Source organism: Thalia democratica, chromosome 6, assembly GCF_965202585.1.
Source record: "Thalia democratica chromosome 6, ktThaDemo2.hap1.1, whole genome shotgun sequence".
Lineage (NCBI taxonomy): Eukaryota > Metazoa > Chordata > Thaliacea > Salpida > Salpidae > Thalia > Thalia democratica.
Genome location: NC_139170.1, coordinates 44,711,389 through 44,730,969, shown reverse-complemented (window position 1 = coordinate 44,730,969; position 19,581 = coordinate 44,711,389). Strand labels below are relative to the sequence as shown.

At 26.0% G+C, this 19,581-nt stretch overlaps 2 protein-coding genes across 2 annotated transcripts; one reads left to right on the top strand and one right to left on the bottom strand.

The window, feature by feature from the left end:
* The first annotated feature begins 503 nt into the window (after positions 1 to 503).
* LOC145839137 (abl interactor 2-like) lies at positions 504 to 1,663 on the top strand. The gene is made up of 2 exons (XM_082946746.1): positions 504 to 698; positions 779 to 1,663. The coding sequence occupies exons 1-2, from the start codon at positions 504 to 506 to the stop codon at positions 1,661 to 1,663; spliced, it is 1,080 nt and encodes a 359-aa protein (XP_082802872.1).
* Positions 1,664 to 4,364: 2,701 nt separating this feature from the next.
* On the bottom strand, positions 4,365 to 8,926 carry LOC145839135 (monocarboxylate transporter 7-like). Its single transcript, XM_082946745.1, has 10 exons — positions 8,844 to 8,926; positions 8,451 to 8,554; positions 8,046 to 8,189; positions 6,948 to 7,284; positions 6,560 to 6,719; positions 6,070 to 6,170; positions 5,723 to 5,846; positions 5,262 to 5,388; positions 5,019 to 5,113; positions 4,365 to 4,451 (listed from the first exon to the last, which is right to left on the bottom strand). Exons 1-10 carry the CDS (start codon positions 8,924 to 8,926, stop codon positions 4,365 to 4,367), a joined length of 1,362 nt encoding a protein of 453 aa, XP_082802871.1.
* Positions 8,927 to 19,581: the final 10,655 nt, after the last annotated feature.

The following is a 19,581-nucleotide window of genomic DNA, read 5'->3' as shown; positions in this document are numbered from 1 at the left end:
TTATTGTACTTTTGTTAGAAATATCATATACTAGTTAATTACTTTTTTAAGTAGTTGAAAATAAGTTTCAAACGCCTTTTTTGAATTGGAACAATTACAATTTCTATTATAACTTATATCAATAATAGTCACTAGAATAAAAATAAAACAAATAATTTTATACTTTATTTCAAGTTCTGAAGGGTTGTTTTATTTTTTGCTGTAATGTAATAATTTTAAGCTATATGAAAAAAAATATTAATTTGTTAAATTTAAAACAGAATGATAGTTTTAAAAGGCACTTTTTAATTGCTTTATTTTAATAACCTACAATCTACAATAAGTGGATCGAAAAGGTCATAAATTCATTTTTTAATGTTAAGGAAAAATAAAATAAAAGTTAATTTTGTCTATGGTTTTATGCCTTTAATATGTGTTTTAAGAAAAAATAAATGTACCTACATAAGTTATACGAAATTAAAACTAATTATCCAAAAACATCCTTCCAGAATGACAATATAAAAATGGACGGCATGGAATCGCTGATCAACAAGGAAATACCTGAAATGAGAGAAGGACTCCTGGACACCCGGGAACGTCTCTCCCAGGTGGCGGATTACTGCGTGGACAACTACAAAAACTCCAGCAAATCCAAGCAGGAGGTGGTTGAAGAGACCAAGGAGCTCACGAACCGAGCGCTGGCCGCCGTGGCCTTCCAGGTATTTTATTATACATTATATGTATATAGATTTTCTGTTTTATTTATTTGTTTTAACTTTTTTTATTTACACTATTTTAGGTCCACTCAATGGCGTCCAAGCTCAGCACTGTGCTGGACATCCAGGAAGAAAAAGCGTCCAGGCTCAAGCGGTCCGTGGATGCCGTTGCCATGGAAGCCAACATGAAGGTGCGAATGAAGGACGCGTCAACGTTGAGGACGGTTGCTAGGGAGAAGGTGGCGCCACCCAGGATGAAGACCCACGAGAAGATTCATGGAACGAAGAAGGTCACAAAGTACGTGCGGAAAAAGATTGATTTCTCCCAACTGGACCACATCGGCAGGGGAGTCGTCGTTCCGGAGCAACCCGACTTTGAAACGACCAGGAAGAACCACCGCAACAGCGCCTCCATCGACGGATCCGTGGTTTCCAAGGCGTCTTCGGGGACATTCAGACCAAAACCGTCGGACTCGGACCAGACTTCCGCGTTCGGGTCGCTTGGTGGCAGCGCTGGTTGTCATCCCAACATTTTTCGCGGCCCAAACGGAAAGCCCCGCGACTTGTTCGACATCGGACACTTCGAAAACGCAAGTTCTTGCACGCATTCTCCTGTTCCCTCGGATTTCGACGTCGGCGACAGCGTTTCCGTCGTTAACGGCAACCGCAATGACGTCACAACGGACCTTCCTCCGCCCCCCGTCATGAACGGTGGTTCCCCGGATGATTTCGTTCTCCCTCCTCCTCCTTCACCCGCGGAACTGACCACTGAGGAGGATTGGGCGCCAGAGAGCTACTTGGAAAGGATGGTGGCGATATACGATTACCAGCCCCACCAAGCGGACGAAATGGAGTTGAAGATGGGCGAAATTGTCTTTGTCACCCGGAAGAATGACGACGGGTGGTATGAAGGCGTGTCGGTTGCGGGTGAGGGGCTTTTCCCTGGAAATTACGTTCAAACCGCTTGATTACTTGTATACTAGTAGAACGTTTTTTTCTAAATAAGTTAAAAAAGAACACTAATATTTTATTAACAAAAAAAAATTAAAATTATTGTTTAAATAGTTAAGATTAAATTAAAATGTGCTTATTTCAACTAATTCTTCGGATAGTTATCTGGAGTTTTATAAATTTTTATTAGACCTATATAAGTTACTGTTGTTTTTCTTAAACTTATTTTCTATTTGGTAAAATATGTTCTTATACCTTTTTATCAGTATCTTTTCTAATAAAATTAAAGAACTGTTTGTGAATTATTGATTTGTGGTTAATTATTTTACTGATGACCGTGTAAGGACAGTGTCCTCCACCTGTCCTTTTAATAAATGTATATTCTTTCGAGTATGTCATATTTACCGTTTCTATAAATAAATTACATTTTCCAGCCTTGAAAAGTGTTTTACACAAGTACTCAGATAAAGTATAGGAAGTTTCCGAGAAAATGACAATTATCCCCAAGAGAAAAGCCAACTCCCTCGAATAATTTCTGCATATAAGCTTAGTTTTGCTTAATGCAGCGCGCTTCCCATAATGCAAAGGACAAAGTTGCCAGTATTGTGTATTTATAAAATTACAAAAATTTTCAACTATCCCTTCATCTGTTTCACCGTTTCACTCGAAGCACCACTTTTCGCTTGAGTTAACTTCATCATTTCAGTTAGAAGTTTCAGTTTTAGAGTTTAAGCTTTTAAACACCCTGTTTTAAATGGGGCCCTGCTTCAGCTGTACGACCCCGAACTACACTAAAATATTTTTATCTTAAAGTTTAGGAAATGAGCTTTAAAATGATTTAATTTTTTATGTTACCTTAAGAAAAAAAAAAGTTATGTTATCATGTTGTTGCATAAAAAGGGGCAACTCAAGCAGGGGCAACTCGAGCATAGGAAACTTAACCAGGGTAATTTTAAAGAAAGCTTTTTCACTTTCTTTAAAATGGGCCTTTTGAAAAAAGTTAAGGAACCATGATTAAGAACATTTTTAGAGGTATCATTTTTTGTTTGAAAAGTTTCTTCAATAAATAGACCAATGAGTAACAAACATAAGTTTAATAAAGTGAACATTAATTGTTCAAATCGTTCTTAAATTCAAACAACTGTTAGCAGTTCTAAACTTTTTAAAAAAAATTTAAATTAAAAAAAACAATCTAAAAGTTCTGTAGCAAAATGCTATAATTCCAGAAGTAAAAATACTGAATAATATACTGTTTACTTGAAAGGTAATGTTAGAAAAATAGTGTGGCTACTATTTCTAAATCTAACATTTATATAACATTTAATAATTTTTTATTAAAATTGTGTGTATAAAAACAAGAGATCACCCTAATTTTATGTTAATTTTATTTGATAAATGAGGCTTAATACTTACAATATATTCAAAACATTATTTTTCTATTAAATAATGAAGTATAAGTTTTTTTCAAAATTTAGGTATTTTATGCAAGTTTTATCTAACGTTTTAGTTAAAATTAAAACGTTAGTTTCGTGTTTTAAAATTTAAACCTTTTTTTATTATTGTAGTTATTGTACTATTTTGTTAATTTTAGTCCAAACGATTATATTACCTTGAAAAATTTGATTTACTTTAATTAAGCTGTATAGAGACTGAATTATGCTTAATTATAAAAATCATTTCAATACGTACTTTTCTATTTTATAACATAAACAAAAAACTAATACCCAAAATCTAACATCTAACCATGTAAACAAAGTGTAAAAGTTTTTTTTGAAAAAAAAAACAATAAGCTACTGTCTTCTATCATTATAAACTTAGGTTCTATAATTTCAACCTAACATATATCGGTAGTGCATTGTACTAAAAACATTTGAGTTAGCGTAAAGATTTAATTTAAAACTTTTATTTTTATATATGTAAGCCTTTTTGCATTGAAAATACTTTAATAAAACGATAGCTCTAAAACTATCTTTTTGTTCTACGACATTTAACAGTCTGTTTTGAAAAATTTATGAGCTTTAAGTTTTGCTGTAACGATCCGCTAATCTTTAAAATGCTTTTAAATTAGTGGTTCATCGATGGTTTTGCATTAAATGATTTAAAGAAATACAAATTTTCAGCAAAAAATTATTTTTATTTATTGAAAACACATTATGAATATGATTAAGGGGAATTAATTGGTTTAACTCATAAAAGCACTAAAATAACTGTACTAAAATGTAGTTTACAAAACTTAAAAAAATAAAATCTAATCCTAACCTACAGAAGCAACTTTTGAGAAAAACAATAAAAACAAATAAATATAGCAGCCAACATTAAAATTCACAAAAGAAAAAGAAATCCAATTTTGAAATTGAACAAAAAATACAACGTAAAGTTTTGATCAACAATAAGGTATTTTTTGATATTTTAACCTTTATAGATGCAACAAATGAAATCTTCAATTATTTGTTTGAGTAAAATTACAAAAACTACGTATACATAAACATTTTAAAGTAAATACTAAATATCTTGAGTCAAAATCTTAAAAGTTGTATAAAAATAACAAAGATAAACAGTAACTATAAAATGAATTTTTCTAATCATTTGAGCAGCTCTTTAAAACCTACTCATAAAGAAATCCATTAAACAAAATTTCGTTATAAAAAAAATCTCGACAAAAAACATGGCACTATTTTGTTGTATAAAGCAGTCTAACACATTAAAAACTATAAAGGCTTATACAGATTCTTTGTCTAACCTATTTGAATTACTTTCCACATCATTTATGCATTCTTTGACTTTTTCTCTGACGAACGATTTTGCCTAAATATTAAAATGCTTTTTTTTTATAACCCATGCTACAGATTTTTTTGTTAGCAACTTAAAATTAGTGTTCTATATAAATTTTATATACAAAAAATAATTTAATTTTTTACATTTACTTTACCTTACGTAATAATTACAATGACTATACAATCGTATTTCACGATATTTTTATTAAACTCATGTGCTTGTAAATTATAACACAATGCAATCTTTATTCATAAGTGGAATTATTTGGAGGTAGTCTGCCTTTTTTATAATTTAGATTGGACTGTTTTGAAAACTGTAATCTACAGGTAATGAAGCTGGTTTAAAAAACCATATGCAATAACTGTTTCGATTCTTTTACAAAAACTGTCTCATTTCTTTTACAAAAACAAAAATCTTACAAAGATTCAATTAGAATAAGCATTGAAAATATTATTATAAAAAACGAAAGATTCTTGTATATTTTGTTTTTCGTTTTTGTAAAAGAATTGAGACAGTTTTTTTATATAGTTTTTCAAACCAGTTTCATTACTTGTTGGATTAACAAGTTAAAATAGTACTAACATAAAAAAAACTTACAGCTGTTAATGCAAACAAACTGCTGAACAACATTAAAACAGAACTCATCCATAAGGCGCTTTTATAATCCTTCCCCATGAAATCAACTAGATTGCCTGTTAAACAGATTTAACTTTAATTCAACGAACTGTTTGCCTGCTGTTTTGTTTGATATGTTTATAAAAACTTTTATTATTTTCAAGTTTATTGTATAATAAAACTTCTTTAATTTATATTAGTTTAGCTGAATTTACAAACTATTACCTGCGCAAAGAGGCGCAATCAAACCAACGATTCCTTTCAAAGTCAGGCTTATACCAAACGAAGAAGCGTAGTTTTCAATTCCGACGATGTCAGCGTATATAATTGTTGACAATCCCCCGTTCGACCCCTGCACGTGAGTGTTGTGGTTTTTTAAGCGGTACTTGGGTTTAAAGTATGTAGATATTAAAATTGTGTTTGTTTGTATAGTATAAGTTTAACTATACATGGTAACTATAGGTAAAAACCTATTTAAATCTAGATGATATAAAACAGTTAGCTTGAAATAACTTAATTTTTTTTTCTTTCTTGTATTTAAAAAGTAAAAAAAAAATCAGTTTTAGATTTAAATAGTCTCAAGTTTCAGCAAAACAGCTATTTTTTAATACACAGGTATTATGGGTTATTAAAGCTAATTTTTCTAACAAAGAATTATATAAATATAAACATCATTTTGATTTTACCTCAAAAAATCCAAGAAAGCCACGCAAAACCATCAAGTTGAAGAAATTTGTAGCAAATGGAGTTATCATGCTGACAAGTAGTTGCAGAAAATATGAAAATGAAAGCAAGTAAAGTCTGTCTATTCTGTGCATATTTGTTTAAAATTGTTAATATATTTCAGCATATTAAATTAATTATAAACTGTTTATTTTTAAATCGGTAAAAGTTTTTATTTTGGTAATAATCCAGTTTGAATAAAAGTTAAACGCTTTCCAATCAAAAACATGTAACTTTTTTTAAATATTTATCTTGATAATACTTAGTAATGATAATAAACTATAATGATAATAAAACTTTTACAACTAACCTTTTTAAATCACCAAGAAATCCGTATATTACTTTTGAAATAATTTCAACTATCATTTGTGTGGATAATATCAAAGATGCGTTGAAACTAGTTATTTGAAGCTGTTTAAATATTTGCAATAAATGTATATAGTAAGAAAAATACTTTAGAGAAAATTTTACTTAAAATAATCTTTGTGAGTAAAAATAGATAATTATTTTAATTCTTCTTAAAACTGCCTTTTACTCTTTCAACAAAATTTCTACTAATATTTTTTATCTATGCAGTTGTAAATAAAAAAAAAATTTTTTTAATCAAACATTATAGTGTTTAAAGTTGTTTATAGAAGCTTAGAAGGTTTCTTACGTCATTTTGGGGGTAAATATAACCGCTTTTATAATCATTAATACTATACAATATATATTTGCGTACTATTTAAAACTTTAAAAAAATAATAATTTTAACCAATAATATGTATTTCTAACTAATCAAAATAAGTACGCATATAAACCTGTGTAGTCGCAAACGAGTGAATAAACAAGGTGCTTATCGTGTTAGATCCGAATTGAAGAGAAGTCCCTAAAACGAAAACCCAAAATACTTTGTTTGTCAAAAGTTGTCGAAGTTTGGAAGAGATGCTGAATCTTTTATTAAATGTTTTGGAAGCAGCTCTGTTTTTTATAAGATTTTCTGAGAATTTTGTTTAGTTTATTTTACGAACAGCATAAAAAGTTCAACCCAATTTTTGAGATACTATAAGGAGATTTATTTATAGATTTGCACATATCTGTTTAAACTAAATAAAGTAATTTTTTTTTAACTTAATTTTTAAACGTTGTTTAAAGATTTTTAATGTTGAATTTAAAAGTTTTTAAATTAAGTAAAAATAATCTAATTACCTTTTGTTTGTTTCTGTACTTTTATCTATTGGAAGTTCTCTCATGACTTCATCACGGTTGTTAGTCGTATTTTCTTTTGAGACTTTAAAGCTTTCATGCGTCACATTTTCTTTATTAAATGTAACATAATTGTTGTTTAAACATTCGTTAACTTCGTCTGCTGATGTTCTTTTATTGTTACTTGCATTTTTGTTTTCACTCTGAGGTTTCATCAAGCAGCCGACAAAAAACAAAGACAAATTTACCGCCGACATGACGAGCACGAAACTTCTGAAGTCAATTCTTTCAAGTAAAATTGTCACCGCAGGCGACATTACGAGAGTGCCTAATGACGAACCTGAATAAAAAACAAAAAAGATTCATTTTTGTGTCCGTAATTAACATCAAGTTTAACAATTATAAAATCTAAAATAAACTTAGTTTTGAGTTAAGTTAGAATCAAAAAACAACTTTTTATTTTATTAAACTTGTTTTGAAAACTTTGTTTGAACATACAAAAACTGAATAAAATGATTTTCTTTAAAATGATAAAGAATAAAACAAATAACTTGCTTAATTAAAACACTTTTTGGTTAAAGTTTTTCGTTATGTTTAAAAAAAGTAAAAAAAAAATTTTGAGTATATTTATTCTTACCAATGCTAGAAATGTTTGTAGCAATACTTCTTCTTTTTGTAAAATGTTTCCCAATTAAAACTGGTACAGAAATATAACAAATTCCAAATCCAGCTCCTTGAAAAACATTTTTAATATTTTTTATTAAATCTAGTATAATAAACAACTACTATTGAATTTAGTTTCTGAAAAAATTTATTAATAATAGATATTATAATGCCAGTCAGTTATCTTTATAAAGTGTTTGGTAAATGTGATATAAACTAATTTCTGCAAGTTGTTATGAATATATAAAATAACTTTAGTTAACTACTTAATACTAAATTATTAAACACGTTAGGGAGAAATTAGCTAGAAACAGATTAGAAGCGTTACAATTAAACAATTGCTATAATTTCTCTTATGCTATACACAGTCTTAATATCTTTCAAGTTTAAAATAAGCGAGGAATAATATTCATTCAAAACAGTTTTGGAACAACTCACCCACAACAAATCCGAACAAAACTGAAAATAATTCGATCGTTGGTGCGAATGATGAAGCGACGGTTGATGACGTCAGTATCACAGATGACGTCATAACGGTGGCGCGAATCCCGAACTTGTTGAAAATTGGTATCGACAGCAAACCTACGAAAATAATTAATAAAACTTTATAGCTTTTGTTATCAAACGCCTAAAAATCAGCAGCTGGTTAGACATTTTAAGCTTAAAATTAAATAAAATAAAAACTTAAAAAAGTTCAAAAGTGTTTATAATGTCACTCAAGTTAAATTTATTTTAACAGTTTATTGAGCAATGTAGTTAAAAGTATGTCTTAGAATAAACAATATCTGTATAAACCAAATAAAACTTAGTAAGAAAGTCTAAGTAGATTTATTAAACACAAACCAGAAAAAGACATTCCTAACAAAGTAAGCGACATTACAAGCGATGCTTTTGTATTTGAAGTTTGAAAATTCTTAATTATTTCTTGAACATACACTGACTGTACTCTGAAATAGTTTCAATAGACCATTATAAGTTTGTTAAAATAAATATATTATTAAGTTAAATAAATAAACCAAACGTTTAGCTATGGAAATTTAGTAACTTAAACTTATTGTCAGTTTTAGTACATGTATATATATTTTTATGCATAAGTATAATAGTGAAACTCAGAAATTTTTTTTAAAAGTCTAGACTCTTGATGAATAGAAGTAAAACTAATTTGTTGTAAAACTAATACATACTTTCAAATTTTGAACAAAATTACTTTAATCTTAAGTAAAAAAAATCACTTACTTGCTAGTACCAAGAGTGACAAAATTTATGATGAATCCGCAAGCAACTAAGATACGTCCGTAATACTTTTGTGAAAGTTTCATCGTATATGGTTAACTTTAATAATTTTGTTTCTTTTGTCTAAAAATGTTTTTTTTTTATTATAAAACATAAAACAAAACAATATATATAAAAATAAATTTTAAGTTTTAAGACTTTACTACTGAATAATATGTTTCAAATAAGTCATAGCTAGTATATTGGTATACATCTTCAGTATTTAGTTGAGTATTCAAAAATAAATGTTTGTGTTTTTATATCAATAAAATATCTCTATTATCAATAAACATAGCTTTTTTTAACTGCTTTATTTTTCGCTATACCTGTGATAAGCTAAAAACTTTATATAAGTAAAACTACCTTATTTAAAAACAAATAACGTAAACGTTATTTAATATAACACTTGAAAAAATATAAAAGTTTAAAGAAACCTTTAATTAGACTACTTATTTTTAAAAATCTTGATTGTTATTAGAGCTTAGAGCGGAGGTCGGCAACACGTGGCCCACAGGCCAATTGCGGCCCTACAAGAGTAAATATGCGGCCCGCGAGCATACTTTTATTTTTAATGGGATGCGACCTTCGAAAGGTAATTCTGTGCCCGAGAGCATGTTGATCTGGCACACTAAATGAATATTTTAAATTGATTTTTTTTTGGTTAAAGTTTTGTATTTTGAACTATTCCATTTTAAACCCCTGATAAAAAAGTGTTATACATACTTTCCGCTTAAACATAACAAGTTAAGAATTAAGATTGTATTTTGTGAGTATTTCTTCACAGTAGAAACATCAGGGTTTTTTTCTACATCTGTAAGTGTTAACTTGTCAAATTCTAGGAATACTGTTCTATCTTTGGTTCTTTTTGGATTTAAAAATCATTAAATTGATATTTATTAAATAATTTTTGTTAATGCTTATTTTGGTAGTTTCCAATGCAAAATTATGCTTTGTACAGTAATAAACTAAAATATTAGTTTCAATCATACTAAGTATTTTGTTGAACAATTAACTTATATGTAACTTTCCATTAAATAAAAGTTTTCACTGCATTTTGTATTTTATGTTTTAAGTTTTTGAAAAAAAAGTCAAAGATCTCAAGTTCTAGTGGAGAAATAATATAGTTTATTCTTTCAAGACACCAACTAGTAAACTAAGTTTCGGTCAAAGACCTCGTCAGTACTTATATAAAATCTAAAAAGATATATTTAACAATCATGGAAAATAGTATTTAAACAATTAAACAAAACAAATCTCTACTTATGAACCAAAAAAAAAATCATAAGGTTGAATGTATGGTAAAGTTTAAATATTGGTTAAGTTTGTGCTTAGTAATTTAGGTCAAAAATATTTAAAATAGTAATCGAAATCAAAATAATAATAAAACTATCAAAAAATAGTATTAATAAGAAGAACCTAGATGTAGGCTTCTTTTTTTCTTCTTGTAAATTTTCAATACAAACATTGTTTAAATAAAGTTGTGGTTATTAGTAGTGGAAGAGATTTGAGTTAAAATACATTCTAATGTGGGTAATTTGAATTGTGACGTAGCTACCGAAAATTTAAAGAAATGTATGCTTTTTAATGACTATGACTTGCATTTTATACTTAAATATCAAATTTAAATTTAATGCTTAAAGTAAAATATTGTATTAATAAGCACATTTTCACCTCATTTTAAATGATTAAGCACAGTAAGTTGTTTAGTTTGCACCCACTAATTAGGTTAGTAAAGTTTATTAATTATGCATTATATTACTACATTTTTGTGATAGTTTTATACTACATAGGGTGTCAAATATTTAGATCAGTTTAACAATTTCGAAGAAATAGAATACTTTAAACTAATTTTAATTATTTTTTTAAAATCAATCTAGTTTAGATAAGTTCATTATTTTAAAACTTTATTAAGCTTTAATACTTTCTAACAAAGTAGTTAAAATCTTATTTAATCAAAATAATAATAATGTTGTTAGTACTTGATAAGCATTATTCATTTTAATTAATCTTTATGAACTTTATTTTAATTTTTTAAGTATTGAGATTAGATTACTTAAGATAACTTTCTTATCTCAAAATGTGGCACTTTTTGAAAAATAAACAGCTTACTGAAAAGTTTAGACGTAAGTTTTTGAAGTTAGCACATTTTTTTTCAAAACTCAAGTATATACTTTTTAAGATGTAACGTTATAAGGCGTTAAATCCTGGAGATCCTGATAAGCTAAGCTTATCGGAATGTGTATCACAGATGTTCTTGTGCTAAAACTTTATTTCAACTAACGGCGTTTCACTGCTCTCAAATAAATTTAAGAACAGATCTACGGAGTCTCAAAAAGCTCTAAGAATAGCTATTCTTAGAGCTTTTTGAGACTCCGTAGATCTGTTCTTAAATTTATTTGAGAGCAGTGAAACGCCGTTAGTTGAAATAAAGTTTTAGCACAAGAACATCTGTGATAGTATATACTTTTTAGTTTATTTATCCATTTTAGTTTAATGATTTGAAAGTTTGAGGTTATATCAGATATCGAACGTTATTAAACATTAAGTAGGAAATTGATGTGTTCAAGTATAAAAAGATTTATGAAAGATATATAGATAAGGACAATTAAAAAAAAGTGGCCAAAATTACTTTTTAAGTTCATTTGTTTCGGTGCTAGGTGATAGTTTAGTACTAAAGTTACTAAGCATAAAAGTATAAATCTATTAGACTGATAGTAAGTTTATTAAGACAAAATCTTAATTTTACCTTTTAATAAAGTAAATGTATATTTAAAACTCAGACTGACATATGTATCAGATTAGCTAAGTTCAAATAGTTTTTAATATGTGTTCAAAATTTGGCCCGCGAGTACTTCCAGCCTGCCTGCCCTGGCTTAGAGCCTTTCGACCTGAAACTTTCTTCAGTATCTTAACAGCCTAAAATAGATCAACTGTAAGCAGTTTTAGCAACAATGTTCTTATAACTCGATTAGAAGAATATATTTAAGAAAACAATAAAAACTATGCTTATTTTTAATACAAATAAGTGTATTTAGTGATAACTGATAGAAACAGTCTTTCATTTAATCAATAATTTGTTTAAAACAACTAATTTAAGTTAACAAGTAGATTTTCTATCTAAACTTATTTTGTCAACAATCTTCAATATAGTTTAATACACGAAATCCTAACTATTTTTATAAAACACTTTCGTTCTAAAACTTTTAACAACAAAAGTTAGTTAAGAAAAACCTTTTTTAAATTGTTCTACATATAAGTTATTCAAATCTCATCTAACTAAAAAACAAAATTTATAATAAAAACATTCTTATTACTCGCTTAAAAAGTATTTTTAAAAAGAAAACATATATATATATATAACAAATATGTGTGTACTTATCAGCTCTATAAATAACTGTAAGTTATTTATAGATAAGTAACTAAGTAAGTATTTAAGCAGTATTTGTTTAATAAAGTACTTAAAAAAAAATGTTCAAGTTAAAAAACAAAACTACCTATATGTCTAATATTTTTTAAACTTCAATAAAGTTAACTGAACTAATATCTTCTTTTTAGAAATAAACTTGTGTTCAATATATTGATGTTTGAAAATAACTTTGAAGTTTAAAAAACTCTACGGTTGTTTAGAGCTTGTAGCTCACTCAAACAGTAAAAAGAAGCTTAAGTGAGATTTTCTCAAGGAAGTTTATTTTTAAAGCAGCTTTTTAAGTAGTTAAAGTCGTCAATCAAAATGCAGTTAAAGTACTTGAAAGTTTCTACTGACAGCGATTGAAGTATTTCTGATCAATAATAATTTTTTCTTACGTAAAAAACTTAAAATATGTTTTTCATGCGTTCAAGAATTTGAGAGAGTTTTATATTAAGACAGCAATGAATTGCATAAATTTTATGTTTTAATTGTTTAACTAACATAGAAAACACAATATGAAAATAGTAATTGTAATACGTTAAACAAAAATATACAATGCACTTATTTACTTTAGAACTATTTTAACTTTTATAAATTAAAGTTGTTTAAAATCTAAACTTATATAGTATTAATCATACTATTTAAAGTTAATATATATAATAATGCTACCTTTGATAATAAACTTTTGATAGATTTCTATCAATTTAAGCGTTACAGATTTTTTCTCTTTTTTTAGACTTTCTTAAACTTTCACGAGACTAAGTAAGTCACAAGCTGGAGTTATACTTGTAAAAATTTTCTCCTTAAATATGAACCTAACTATGAAATTATTTAACTTAGTTAAGATTTAAAAAATTTTAACATCCATTTAAAACAGTTACAACTAAACTAATAAAAAGTTTTACTTTTATTAACTGCACACACCTGCTTAAAAGTGTGGTTTGAACTTTGGCATACTAAAACATAATTGGTTAAGCTTTTGTAGCTGTTAATGGTTGATAATTATAGTTTTAGGTAGGTTTCATTTTAAAATATGTTTGATTGTGTTTAAGTATTTTATCATTCAAGATTCTTTTATTTTCTCTCTTTTTATTATTATTCAATTTAATAACTCTGTTATGTATCCTGAACCTTTACCTTTATAAAAAATATACAAAAACTAGCACCTTACTTTCTTATTACATATGAAATGGTTTAATGAATCTAATAAACTTTATCTTTCTTTACAAATAAATGTTTTTAATCCACTAACTTCTGCTCTATAAGTCAATCCAAAAGCTAGTAAATTTTAAAGTTTAAAAAATTTAATGACTACTCACTAACGTATCTTAAACAGCTTTGATAGTATTGGTGTTATAAAGGTCTTCGGTTTTTATTTAATTTTATAAAACAAAAAAAACATAACTTTTCTAAAAATGCATTACACACTGTACAACACTTAGACTACAAGTGAAGTGAAGAAATATTTTTTATATTGTTATTGTTTTGACAGCTATGAAATTTAAACAAACTTTTTGTTATCATTTTCTAAATTTAGACAGATGCGAAAAACAAAAGGTTCGAGTGTTAAAAATAACTTGATTGTGTGGTTTCATAAACATGCAGTCGCTTAAAAGTAATAAACGTTTTTTTAATGTGTAAGTAAAACTGCCAAAAAATTTATTCAAACTTACAAATACGTTATTTTGATTAGTTTACACAACTTATAACTTTAACTTAAAAGCATTTTAAAAAACCAAACGCATATCTGCATGTTTTTAAAAAAAGTTGTATTAAGTAAAGTATACTTTGCGTACTTTTTAGAAATTTTCTATAAATAATCTAAACGAACTTTTCAACTTAAGTATCGTGACAGCGGCTTACATAAGTTTGCATGTTCATTAAAAATATCAAAGCTGATAATATATTTTCTCAATAAACTGTTACAAAACAGGTTTTGTTTAATCACGGGTGTCTGAAAGTAAAATTCTCGCTTAAGTTGAATATAAATTATTAAACAAGACTGCATAAAGTTAGAGCAAGACAAAATAAAATTACTTCTAGCTTTTCATGATTTATATAAAAACTACATTAGTTAAAGAGTACAGATACAATTAATAAAAATTCTAAAAGCTTATAAAACTTGTTGCTTATTTAGTTTATCTTGTTTCTTTTATACTTCCTAAAAAAACATAAATCGTATCTGCACGAGTTCATGCATTAACTTAGCTTAAAAAAATTGTTTGAAAATAATATAGTATAAAGTCTAAGTACATGTTGTAAACGGCATACTGAAAAAAGTAATTTTACATGTAGATATACATAGATATGTGTATAAATAATTAAGAAAATTGAATTTATAAAAAAAAGAACATACGCTTCATAAAACAATAAAATTGTTTAAGTCTTCAGCTAGTACGGTTTGATATGAATTGCCAACCAATAAAGCAAAAATTATGCGAAAAATCAAAAAAACTTTACGACGTAATTATTAAATGTTGTACAGTACAAATAAATAATGCAAAAATTTTCTTTATATGTGTATATACATATTTAATTAATTATACAATAAACCAATGTTTTTTTTGCGATTTTTATTTTTAATGAGATATTTTTATCTCATATAATCATCAGATAAACTTTTTGTTATTTGACATATTTTAATAGACTAAAGTAAAGCTTTTCTGATGATATAAAGCAATTGTAAAAAACTATTGTTTATAATATAGTTAAATATTTAGATCCATTTTTAAATATTGAGCACTTTTAACTAAAATTTCAAGTAATAGATTTATATATGTATATACATATACAAGATGTAACGTTAAAAGGCGTTAATTTTCATTTTTTAAAACTTGCCTATTCTTAGAGCTTTTTGAGGTTAGCGTTTGCTTATATTAAATTTGTATTTTTTGTAGATAATTTTATAATTTTATGTTTTTATCTCAAACTTTGTTTTTAAACCATAAAGTTCATTTATAGTTACTACCTACATAAACACTATACATAATTATACATGCTTTTTCTGCTTTTTTTCTAATGTGTGTTAATATTTTATAGACTCCGTAGATCTGTTCTTAAATTTATTTGAGAGCAGTGAAATGCCGTTAGTCGGAATAAAGTTTTAACACAAAAACATCTGTGGTATATACATGTACATAATTTAAATATAGAACTATTTTTATGTTAATTGTTTAGCAGCACCGATTAAAAACATGATTGATCTTTTTTACTCGGTCTAGCCATAAAGTTAATAATACCATATAGATACGAACTAGACTTAGAATGAAAAGGATAAAAATTCGAATCTTTTACACGTTTTTATATTTAATTAAACTTTATATTAAAATGACTGAAAATTTTGCTGCAAAATAACTATTTTGATTAAATTTTCAAAGGCTGCTTAACCCTGGTATAGATTTTTATAACTTTTTTAAAAACTAAACAAAAAGTTTTCCTGAGTGATAAATGTTACGAAAATAAATTATAAAAACTTCCTAATTTGTTAGCTTTATGAAAAATTAAAACAATATAATGTAATATGTTGGTTAATATATATTTATAAACTTAAACGGTTTTAAACTTTTAAAATTAAATGTGAATTTTCCTACGTTAAATTTTGCTTTTAAAGTTTATAAGAACAATAATATTAACTTATTACAATACATAAACTTTAAGAAATTTTATAAATCATTATGTATTTAATTCCAAGAATAATTCAAACAAATAAACCAGCAACTTCTTTTATAATACTATGCAATAAAAATAATGTTTTTAACCAAGTTTAGCTTTCTTGTTTTAGTTCAAAACTAAAATGAAAACATCTACAAGTATCATTATGCTTTAACAAACTGATTAAATGATATTAAAACTTTTTCATGACAGTCATGAACTCAAAAAACAATTTTGAGTAAAATGTTTATTTACTTAAAATTTATATTTATTTATATTTCGTTTAATTAATATATGAAAACTATAGTACAAGTGTTTTATACTTTTGTTTGTTTCATAAACACTTCATTCAAAAGCATACCTTATATCTGCTGACAAAAGTCGGGCTGTGACGAAATTGTTTGTTTTTCTGTCTGCATTTATTTCAAATACGTCTTTCAAAATTCTCAAAAAATTTTCTTCATTTATCGTAGTTAAAAAAACTTCAGAAACTTGTAAAACAAAAATTGTAAGTTTAAAGTAATATTTTTTATACATGGTAAGTTTCTATCAAAAATTATCATTTTGGGGATCGCAGAATTTTTTGTGGTAAGTTTCAAAATATAAAGCAAATCAGTTACAATGAAAACAACTTTTAAACTTTAATAAACATTATTCGAAAAATTTTGGGAAACTTTTATTTCTATAATTTTACAAAAAGACTTTTGTTACTTTAATCGTGTAAAAATTAAAAAAAACATAATACTAGCTTTTTTTTATAAAAATGTTGCCACTTTAATTGTTATTCAAAGAATCGAACGAAGTTTAGTGGAACTAACAACAAAGTAAAACTTCTTAACAACAAAGTAAAAAATATTTTGAATGATAGACAACTCTAAAAAATGTTCAGCAACTAACGAAATATTAGAACTGTCTTCAACGTCAAAATTAATCAAAAATTTATTTGTATCCGACATTTGGAGATTGCAAACTTACTTACATCACAGTTGGAATTCCCGGTGTAACGCTTGAAGATTTAAACTCACTTTTAACCCAAATGCTGCCAAATTCCTTTACTAAAAAAGAGGTGATCCAAACCACCTGTGTTAAGAGTTTTATTTAAACAGTGTGAATGAAGTTTGCCATAGTCTGAGTTTTCTTAATCTAGTAAATTTTATTTGCTTACTTTCCTGCAAACAAGTTGTCATGTGTCTTTTCTTAAAAGAAAGCAAAATCCTAAGTTATAGAATGTCACATTTAGTATACTTTTAACTTGTGACGGTCAGACTTTACAAAGCAAACAAATTTTTGTGCGCAAAATTGAAACTACGGTCTTGACATGTAGATAGAGTTGTTTTGATTTTAAACACTACGTAGGTGGTTTTCTGTGTAATATCATTTCTGAGTATTGTCAACTTATTTATTAGTTTACAGATACGTATAGTTTATGTATGTTTGAATTAAATAAATTTACATATTTTTGTTTTACCTTTTATCTTATATTTTAAAAATACTTACATTTTTTTTAAATGCAAGAAATACATTAGAATAAATAGTTTTAATTCAAATGTAGTTTAAAGTAACGTAGTTATAATTTGACTACAATTTATGTTAAACAAAGTTTTGTAGTATAACAGATACTGTTCTTTTAAAAGTTTTCTTAGTGTTTTTTTTTTTTAACTTGCTTATTTCTTACTCTGTTTTAAAAATTCAATAACTTTGTTCAAAACTTGTATACAATAATTATTTTTTTTTTTATATATGCAAAGTATTCATACAATTTACGATAATAAAAAAAGTTAAATATTTTTGTGCTTAATATTTAGTTTTACCAGTAATAAATTTAAACTTATAAACGTATTGCTTAATACTGCTAGGTTAGTTTAATAAACGCTTAAGAAAAAGTATTTAGTATTAAAATTTATTCTCTGCAAATAAATATCCTTTATCCAAATAAATAATATAATATATATAATAATAAAATAATATTAAATAAATAATAAATATCCAAATACACTTTTTACGGTGATTACAAGAATTATAGTAGAAACTTCGCAGTCTAATTAACAATAAAAAAACTTTATATGACTATAATTTAAATATTTGAGTTCTTAGCATTTTAAAACTATCTTGATATTTTTTCTTTTAATTTTTTATTTAAAAAGATATATGTTTAACTTCAAGTTAGTTAATTTGTTACGTTCGTATATCTTTGAAATGAGTGAAGTACGAATACAAGATATTTTTATCTTTTGAAACTTTTAATATCTGAAATAAAATTCCAAAGTACTTTGAATTCCAGAGAATTTCATTGCTTTCTTAAGCTGTTTTAAAACAAACATCAAATTTATTTATCTAAACAATCTAAGATAAAAACGGTTCTTATAACTTACAAAATTCATAAAAAACCTGAATTTATATTTCTGATAGTTTTTTTTTGTAATAATACGTTAGTGCTTATTATTTCTCTGTGTTTTCTAGCTACGTAGTAAAATTAAATCTTATAAACAAAACTATTTACTAAAAAAATCAGCTAAGTAAAGTTTTTATGTACTAAAAATAAGCTACTTATACATAATCAATTGCTTTAAAGTAAAAGGTTATTATCAATAGTTTACTCAATTTTTTAAATTTGTACGCAGATATGAAAAAAAAAACTTTTGTGTGATTTTTCACTAACTAGTTATACAATATTTATAATAATCAAGGAAAAGATAAAAACTGTAGTTTATATTATAAACTTTAAGAAAATAGCTTTAATTATTAAATAACTAAATTTTAACAACCTTTTTAACTCGTCTTATTCTATCTAATGTATTTAGTGTTGTATTTGTATGAGTTGAAAACGATTCGTTTGAAAACTAGTAAAAATTTTTTAAACATCAAGTTACTTTATTTATTCAAAACGGTTTAAATAACAAAACTGTCTGTCTAAATACTTTATTTTCAATAACACTATCATTAGGTCGTTTTACTAATTAGGTTAAGTACAGTATCTGCCAAAACTAAAACTTAACTACATAATACATCATTGTTTACAAATTGTTTTTTAATATCTATACACAATACCTAAACTTTCTAAACTTTAGGCTAGTTAATGGAAGTCTATACTTATTATAAAACATCAAAATTTTAAGCTTAATTCGCTTGTTTCAAAAAGTTAAATATATGTTTCTTATATAATTGATTATACTCAAGTATTTTTTTAACTAAAACAAGCAAAAAAAGTATAAAATAATGTATTTTGTTACAACATATTTTTTTTTTTTAAGTATAATTTTTGTTTATTTCATTACAAACAAATAATACTTTAGCTTTAGAGTCTATTTAATACGGTAAAGTAAATAACAATGAAAAATACTTTAGACAAACTTACATTTAGCTACCAACCATATATTTTTTTAACTATTTTGAGCTATGAAACAAAAAAGTCCTATTTATAAAATCAAAAACTTCTACTCTTAGAAATATAAGAAAGTACATAAAAAAGCATACATGAATAGAAAAGCGAAACAGAACATGACATCTAAGTTAGAATATCTAAAAATTAAAAATAAATAGTACTAATGTGTTAAAAAGATTTCTCAGAATAGTAAAGTAAGGCGTATTAAGTTTTTTTTGTAAAATTTATTGTGATCACAAACGTTAGAATTAATTTATGTA